The sequence below is a fragment of the Chenopodium album genome, chromosome 6 (genome assembly GCF_948465745.1).
Source record: "Chenopodium album chromosome 6, dcCheAlbu1.1, whole genome shotgun sequence".
NCBI classification, from domain to species: domain Eukaryota; kingdom Viridiplantae; phylum Streptophyta; class Magnoliopsida; order Caryophyllales; family Amaranthaceae; genus Chenopodium; species Chenopodium album.
In genome coordinates this window covers 78,958,029-78,966,716 of record NC_137839.1, presented here as the reverse complement: position 1 = coordinate 78,966,716, position 8,688 = coordinate 78,958,029, and the positions used below count along the sequence as shown (strand labels likewise).

Here is an 8,688-nt window from a genome sequence, read left to right as displayed (position 1 = left end):
ATGCCGACATATAAATGTTAGCTACGAGTTCCAATACAATTTTTAACACTAATTAGCATTAGTATATGAATTGGGTGGAATGATTATATTTTAAGGGTTTAAAAATTGAGGAGCACTAGTAGAATGAAGTGATACACCATATGCCCAAGAGAAAAAGGAGAACTCATTGGAGACAAATTCACTTCAACTAATACTGAAGAAACAAATGAAAAGCCTACCACTATATGCCCAAACAGTCTTGGCTCACTTAGTAACGCTAACTTTAGGTCTTATTAGAGATAGATTTGGGTGTTTGGGGATGGAGATTTATTTACCTTTCAAACTGTCTAATCCATAAATACTAGACAAAGAAATCTCGAGTGTGTGAGTCTAATAAGAGCCCTTATCTTTGGCCTAAAAAAATTGAAACATATACGAATTTAAATACAACTAACAAAAGCGTACACTATCTTAATACAGCAAAATCAATGAAGTGCTTATACACTAGCATTGCTACTTTGCTAGATAGCCAGTAATAACAATAATGCATGTATTGTGGTATAGATTGGTTGTTGTCACTAATAATCTAGGCTGGCGTTGCTACAACCTGGTATATTGATTTTGTTGCAAGCTTACAACTTTGTTTTTTTTTTTTTTTTTCAACTCTTTATCTTATAGATTTGTACTCCTCATATTTCCATATCTGTTTCCGCACCAATATTTGAATCTCCAAACAAATTAAAAAAAAAATGTGAATTGATTTTGTGCGTAAAAGGTAAAACACATGGACTCGTAAAAGAAATAAATGCATATTGGCACAAGTATCGGCAGGCACATTAAAGAGGAGATGTATGTTACAACATTGATATCGACCCGGGCCTCACATAAGATTATATCCCGAGACAAATATCCATATGATAGAGATTTGGTACATCTCACTTTTGGCCATTTAAAGATGATAGTGCAAGCATTATATTAGGAGTTGAATCATAGCATTATATTTTTCACCCGGCATGTGCACAATGTAGAGTCCGATAGCTTGATTAGGAGTTGAAACATTTCTAAATTATCCCTTTTCTTATGAATCTATTTACACTTAACAATGCAATAGGGAGACGTATGCATGGTCCATTGATGAGTGAAAATCATCAAGATATAGCATGTTGATTCTAATAATCCTTGGAATAATTTTTCATCTGATCTGTTACAGTTACATGGCGGGAGATTGGTAGTTGAGCATAACTGAAATAGCAGTTAATAACAGAAACCTGCCGACTCTCCCTCGGTGTATTGTAATAAAGAGGAACCAAGCACCATACTTGTCAAACATGGCCCTCCACTTGATCTTTCACGTTTAACTTCATTAATATAATTCCTTGTCCACAATATATATATATATATATATATATATATATATATATATATATATATATATATATATATATATATATATATATATATATATATATATATATATATATATATATATATATATATATATTCACACATCGATCATACATATCGTTGTTCAAGGATACAAACAAAAAAAACTGTGGTCCTGTGGATCCACTGCATACTTAATATCATAGGTTTAATCATATTGTTACATGTCTGAAAAACAGACTCATCAAAAGAAGGGAAATAATAAACATCGTTTTAGGAGCTAGCTTAGATTGATCATATAATTAAGGACAGTACGTATTCTATAGCTAATGATGGTTGTGAATCGGAGACTTGCGATGGGGATGAACATAATCCATGACCACGGCATCCTCCACGGATTCACCTTCATTTGCATCACTACTAGTCGGTTGTTTGGTCTCATCATGTGACTTCGACTCTAGCATTGATCTTGCCTTCACTTTGAATCCCTGCCAACATAATAATGTGTGATTGTTAGTAATGTTCTCAATAACTAGTTCCATCCCCTTCTAATCATAAATTCTATTGTAAGGTATGTAGCTATCCACCTGCATATCTTTTGACGGCCATGAGTTATTTTCCAACGTAGCAATTGATATGTCATCTGCAAAGACAAAATTATTAATTAACGAAAACGAATGAAGCTGATTATATCAATAAAACTGCATGTTATAGTTAATTCATTGGATATAAGGTCTTTATTATTACTAAGATAAGGTTGTGATAGCATCTTTTTTTACTTGGGCGGACAGCCCAAACACAAGAATGAAACGGGCCAACCTAAAGTCTAAAATAGACTGCAGCCCAATGGCCCAATAAACTGGGCTGATCAAGTAAATACTTCTCTGGCTTGTTAGTCTTTACATCAACATAGCGCAATGAGGGGCTGAGCAGCTGAGCTTCAAAGTTTTTGATGAAGTGAGCAAAACATAGTCAAATCAAAAAAATTGTTGGTAGCAAAAGCAATTATGAAAACACAAATTAAATGCTGCACGTTTGAAATGGTCAAAATTACATTAAATTTCTTGGAGATGACGTTTAGTTTAGTTTTAGTCCTTGGTCATCATTCATCAAACACGTTGCCTTAGTCAATACTTTGTATGAAATTCCAACGATTGGACCTCCAACCTTGGAGGCTCTTAATTGATTTGCTCCACTTTGTTTTGTCGCAATCTTTACTTTGGCTTGTGGCCTTAAGAACTTCTTGCTCTACTACTTTGTTGTGAATTATTAATTAAGAACTTAATAGTTGATACAATGGTACTATATAGTACTCCGTATATATGATCTTGTCCTTCTTGAGTATTCTCATTGGTATTTAAAACATTGGCTGAGTTAAGATCATGTAACTCCATAGTTAAACAAACTTTTCACCCGGGTGTAAATGTTTGATGTAAAAGGTAAACATTATTTTAAATAATGACGTATTAGGAATATTACTACGGAGTACTTATAAATTAATAATTTTTTTTAAAGAACAATTGATGATGTATTGGTATTTTTAGGACATGGCCATACCCAACTTCTTATGATGTATTTGTATTTTTCTCATACATAGTAATTATCATTTATTTCAGAAATTCAAATTGAGTTAAAGATTTGGTGCTAAATAATCAAGAATTAAATACTCACAAGTTGTGTGTATTTTTCAACATGTAATCTTCTTATTCACACCAAAGTGCGATTAAGATTAAGATATAATGCAGATTGAACATAAATTTATATTAAAGAACATGAACATGTGTGAAAAGGAATGTGGATTTTACAGAGCATCATGTTACAATTTCTCTTTATGTTCTTAATGGCCTATTTTTACAGAGCATCATGTTACAATTTCTCTTTATGTTCTTAATAGCCTATTTTTACAGAGCATCATGTTACGGAGTACTCCGTACTTTCTTTCATTTATGAAACAAAACAAAGATGAGGGGATGGGGATCCAGATAAATAAATAAAAAATTAAAAAAAAAAAAAAAAGACACTTTATGAACTTCACAACTCTGCCTCAGACAAACATTCAGAATTTTACAAGCCAATTCTCAGGCCAGCTAGGTTTGATAGAATGTTCCTCACGTGGAAACAAGAGGTAGCAATAGCTGAATGGAGTGAATTCTTAGCAGACTGAGAGAAGGGGAAGACCCGAAGAGCAAGAAAAAATGTAAGTTATGTAACACACCTCAGACACAGAGCCTATAAACTTGACGCATGATTAAGAATTATCAACAGAATCGAAGTAAAAAACAGAAGCTAGGAGTATGTAAAGCGTTATGATAGGATACAAGACAAAGCCAAAGGACAGAGGATGCCAGGAATGAAGGGAAATACCTCCATGGATAATTCTTGTGGTGGAAGCAACATCAGAACTGACATTGGCCGCGAGCCATTTTCTCAATTCACAATGTACCAGTTGCATTCACAAAGGTTATGACTAAAGTAAGGCTTATAATAAATTCATGCACTAGAATTAAATAAGAATACTAAACCCCCAAGGCCTACAACTTTGGTAGCTAAATTTGTAGAAAGCAAAACTCAAACCAGCTATAAATACAATTATGCTTGATATGAGGAAAAAATAAGTACTTGTATAAACTAATAAGATAGACCATCGTTTGTGTTGAAGCCAAAACCCGACCCATCCAATAAATAAACATGGCTAAGCACAAAATATATGTCATAAGTAGTGGAAAGTATTTGAATCCAAACTAATTTATTTATCTGATTATGCAAGAGTACCACTATCCAGTTCTTTGGCAAACACGCTGAGGATGTTGGCATATTGCAATTTCATTTCTGTTCTAAAATTTTGAATGCACCAAAATAAGCCTAAGACCAAAAACACATGAGCGTATAATGCAACAACTACCCAATATAAAACTATCCCAGGCAAGGTATAAGGTCAGAGATGTAAATAGTCTTACATGCCCCAAGCAATAAAATCCTTTTTTTATTAAATAAAAATAAATTAATAATTAATACTTGCTTTAAGGAAATACATTATATTGTACTATTTTTTTTTTTGTAAAAAAAAAAAAAAAGCACAAGTCGTCATAGAATCATTACCAGTTTGCCACACACTTAGCTACTGTATTGTTAAAAGAGAGGCAGAAATTTGATAATGCGGCAAGAAAGAACACCCAACCCCAACTTGGACAAGAAAACTAAAAGTATACCTCCTGAGCCTGCTCTGGAGATGCAACTTTTCCAGTTCCTATACCCCATACTGGCTCATAAGCAACAACTACATTTGTCCAGTCAGTTACTCAGCCTGTGGTAATAAAATCATATTGGATCAGAAGTCAGAAATATCATGAAGTAATCTTGGCATCTACAATCCAACCATTCTCAAGAAGTAAAACTATACAAACATGAAGGTGCATAACTATGAACAAATTCCACATAGTGAGATAGGGCTTAACATGAGCACATATAGAGGTCATTAACCAAACTATATTCTGCTAGACAAAGCTATACATGAATACTCATCTTTTACCAACATCCATACACTAACTTTTCACAAAAGTGAGGTAATTGCGGATACTGGGTCTTAGGCTTTTGTTGTCCTGTTTTCCTTTTGTTTAAAATTAAGTGTTTTATTGAAATAAGGAGATGTACATAAAGGCTAGTCAGCTGGTCTGCTGTGTCTTTGTTGCTCACCTTGATTAGCAATCTTTTGAAGCTGTGAGACTTCTTTGTTGGTTTATCTTCACCATGCTCCAAGGAACCAGACACCTCATTTGTTATAAGGAGTGAATCTGATAATTTTTTCTATAATGAAATTTGACGTAGGTATAAGGTGTTATCTTAAAAAAAAAAAAAAAAAAAAAAAAGTGTAGAACACTTGCTAAATTTCTATCCCAGGTCCCCCCAAATATTTGATATTGATATATTGAATATTGAAATTTCACTGTACACATCATCTTTACAAGGTATATCCAAAACAAATGTTAAGTTCTGGATTAACAAAGAAATTTCCAATTACAATTGGATTTTGCTGAGGGTCAGCCCTAAGCCCTTCCCTTTCCAAAAGAGTTTTGATGAAGTAACAAGGTCTATCCAAGATGAGGTGTTTGTGGTGTTTGCTTTGCAGATGATATCGTTTTGATAGATGAAACAAAAGCTGGGATTACTGTAAAGTTAGAGACATGGCTATAAAAACAAGTTTTCAAAAAAAAAAAAAAAAAAAAAAAAAGACATGAATTGTTTGTGAAGTGACATGGCATAATATAGAACAGTCTACGTGGCACATGGACGTTTTTATAAACGCCTAGTAATATATATTAGTATAGATGACACTCCATCTACTATGCTTTCTGCTAGAAAATTCAGATGTTTTCATTTTTTCATAGTAGATTCAAGTCCTATGGACACCCTTATAAGCCAGGAATATGCTCAAGATAAATTCAGTCCTACAATCACAGTGATTATCCCAGAGATAGATTTACATTGATTCAAAGACAGATCCCAGATCTTTTAATGAGGTCACAGCATGTAAATAAAACTTGAGATCAGTCTTATGAAATACATCTTTGAAAGTTTTATTGACAATTCTCCTTTATTTTCATATTAAATATTTCTGTTTCCAAGCAACCTAGACTCTCAGTTGGCTTTGGCATGCATACATCATTGCTATTTTCAAACAAACTAAAATAATACAGATTAGAATATGATGCTATCTACAAATAATCATAGTATACTAGCATTAATTTGAGGAATATGGTAGTCTGTGGGTCTCCCTATATTGGCAATATTGAGATTCAGGAGATGTGGTCCCCTAAGTCTTCGGTGAACAATTCTTTCATGTAATACAAACTTCACCTTCACCTTCTCTCACTAAAAAAATAGGCAATCTCTTGCAGTTGAAGGCCACACCAGTAAAAAATAACAAAAAATTCATAATGCCCATGGGCCCGTCTCACATTTTTAAAAAAGGACGAGAAAAAAAAGATAACATCATTGTAATTTAGTAAGTATTTATTTATAGAATTACAATAGGAACTTACTATGACGATGACGTGTATCACGTGCTTTCAAATACTTCTGCTCTGCCGTACAGACTCCAGTGCTTCTCTGTAAAACATAGCAGTACAACAACGTGTAAAACGTGAAAGACTGACAAAAGTCTAAGAACATCAGCATACTCTCTAAGAAAAAGAATATTTAATTGATGGAAACATTCACAAACCATCTTTTGCAATATTATGCTCGCTTGGAATATGGCCAACGTGAATGTAGAAAGAGACGGTCTCTGGTGCTGAGTATGGATTGTGAAAACAGAATTTATACATCCCACTTCGGGGAGCTTTCAGTTCAAACTTGTCACCAGCTGTTCCTTTCTGATTATGGACAACATTACCTGCCGGGGATGTCACCTGCAATGAAGCCACAATAATCACATATGAACCAATTGGGAGCGAGTACATAGATCCAGCAATCAGGCATATGGTTACATAACTGGAAAAAAGTACAGCTTTGAAAGCACACATGCTAGGAAGGTATATCCTGACCAGACAGTGAAGGATATCTTCAATAACTTCTCATTTAGGCATCTCACCTTTATTATGCTAACAGAATGCAATGCCATGGACGAGTATCCATAGGACTATTAGCACACACCCTATGTATTGAGAATAATAAAGGTGAGATGCCTAAATGAGATATTTTCAATAACACTCCAGTGCTCATATTAACGCTTCCAATAGCAGTGTTTTCAGAGGGTATCTGTCAAATTGATGTTCCAGTAGTCAATTACAAAGTTATTGAAGCTAATGAATAAACGATCTTATGTAGTATTTTTTTTCAGGTGTTCAGAAGTGCAGGCAGCAGAAGACATGACATAAAACTAGAAAATGTTTCAAGGTACGAGAGTATGATTTATCTCTCAAGTATAGAACTTCACAAGGCACATATATGCAAATTTATACACAATAATTGACAAGAAAGAATAGTGCAAACAATTGAATTGTCTCAAAAGTGTTTTGGTTTAAGTTTGCAGGCCATGGAATCTTTGACATGTATGTTTAGAGACAGCGTATCAATATAACAAAAATCACAGGACCACAACTAGCACTATTATCATACAATCTTACGATGCTCTTGATAAATGAGATGTAAATCCAGAAATTCGGTGCTAAAACAACCGTAGACAAATTAATTCCACAACGGCGCAACCTAGCACACCAGCCTATACTATAGAATACTCTATACATATGTAGGCAGCCAGTAATCATGATATATATGCATCACTGCATCAGAAGACATTACAGAACACAGAATGTATTCAAGAGCATAAAAAAGTAGATATTCCGAAACCCCAAGGCACACAAAGAGTCAAAGTTGTATACCTCAGTAACTTCCTCTTGTAATTCTGAAATTTCTGATGACTCTCCTGTCTCCACATACACTCCTGAATCTACATCAAGCTGCATTCGATCTAATTCTGCAGCTTGATGGTTTTGTGGGTTCTGTTGACCCAAATAATGAAAATTTTATGGTTGTTTGGGGTCGAAGGTGGCTGACCAGAAGTGAGGTTAACAGAGGAAGGAATTGTCAATGTGGAAATTGGAACGAAACTCTTCTGTTTTATGAACAGAGGATAAAAGGAGAGAGGAATTGTCAATGGTGAACGACTCTTTTTCGCCAACCCAGTATTTCTCTCTGCTAGAACCCTTAACCTTCAAAATTTCCACCCAAATTCATAGAGTTTTACTCCCTTCTTCCATATGGCTCGGTGATTAATTTAGTAACGTATATAGTATTGATGAAGTAATGCTGAATATGCCCTAAATTTGGATGAAATGGGTCTATAGTTTGACCTCATTTCCTTTCCTAAGGTTGTTGGAAATTGGAGATGAGGGCATGAGAGTAAAAGAAGGGTAGAGATAGAAGTAGAGTGAAGGGAAAGATGTCGAATCGGTCGAATTTGTACAAGAACCCTTCATTTCTTTACAAAAGAGCTTACAGCCTCTCCTCCATTCTTCAGAATCTTCATGCTTACAATGCCGTCACCGGTGCCGGTAATGCTACGCCGTCTAACGATTCGCCGGCACCCGCTGTCAATCCTAAACGACGTCGTCAGCGATCCACCAATCCACGCCAATCCCAAATTGAAGTCGATGATGATATTGACGGCCCTATGTCTCACCAGGATTACATCCACTTACGAAGGTCTACTTTGATTTCAATGAATACGGTGTTGTTCTATGTTTCATCCTCGAATTCAATTTCAATTACAATTAATTATTTGACAGGAAAGAAGCTGCTGCTTCTTCTTCTCATGGGTATCAGGAA

General features: G+C 34.7%; 1 protein-coding gene across 3 annotated transcripts; it reads right to left on the bottom strand.

Annotated features, from left to right (window-relative positions):
- Positions 1 to 1,516: 1,516 nt before the first annotated feature.
- Positions 1,517 to 8,584, bottom strand: LOC145635464 (transmembrane emp24 domain-containing protein p24beta3-like). 3 transcript variants are annotated; one of them, XM_081686746.1, is made up of 4 exons: positions 5,056 to 5,798; positions 3,727 to 4,666; positions 1,950 to 2,005; positions 1,517 to 1,850 (listed from the first exon to the last, which is right to left on the bottom strand). In XM_081686746.1, the coding sequence occupies exons 2-4, from the start codon at positions 3,812 to 3,814 to the stop codon at positions 1,689 to 1,691; spliced, it is 306 nt and encodes a 101-aa protein (XP_081542872.1). In that variant the 5' UTR covers positions 3,815 to 4,666; positions 5,056 to 5,798; the 3' UTR covers positions 1,517 to 1,688. The 3 variants fall into 3 exon arrangements, with proteins under 3 accessions (XP_081542872.1, XP_081542873.1, XP_081542871.1); XM_081686747.1 differs by having other exon boundaries at positions 4,572 to 4,666; positions 5,056 to 5,791; XM_081686745.1 differs by lacking the exons at positions 1,517 to 1,850; positions 1,950 to 2,005; positions 5,056 to 5,798 and adding exons at positions 6,402 to 6,468; positions 6,584 to 6,770; positions 7,743 to 8,584 and having other exon boundaries at positions 3,165 to 4,666.
- Positions 8,585 to 8,688: the final 104 nt, after the last annotated feature.

What these genes read in the sequence shown, in the direction of transcription:
- LOC145635464 (XM_081686745.1), bottom strand. Translation starts at nt 7,826, where the DNA reads ATGCAGCTTGATGTAGATTCAGGAGTGTATGTGGAGACAGGAGAGTCA. An exon ending in TACAAGAGGAAGTTACTGAG is followed by an intron (nt 6,771 to 7,742) that starts GTATACAACTTT and finishes GCTTCATTGCAG; the next exon opens with GTGACATCCCCGGCAGGTAA. An exon ending in GCATAATATTGCAAAAGATG is followed by an intron (nt 6,469 to 6,583) that starts GTTTGTGAATGT and finishes TATGTTTTACAG; the next exon opens with AGAAGCACTGGAGTCTGTAC.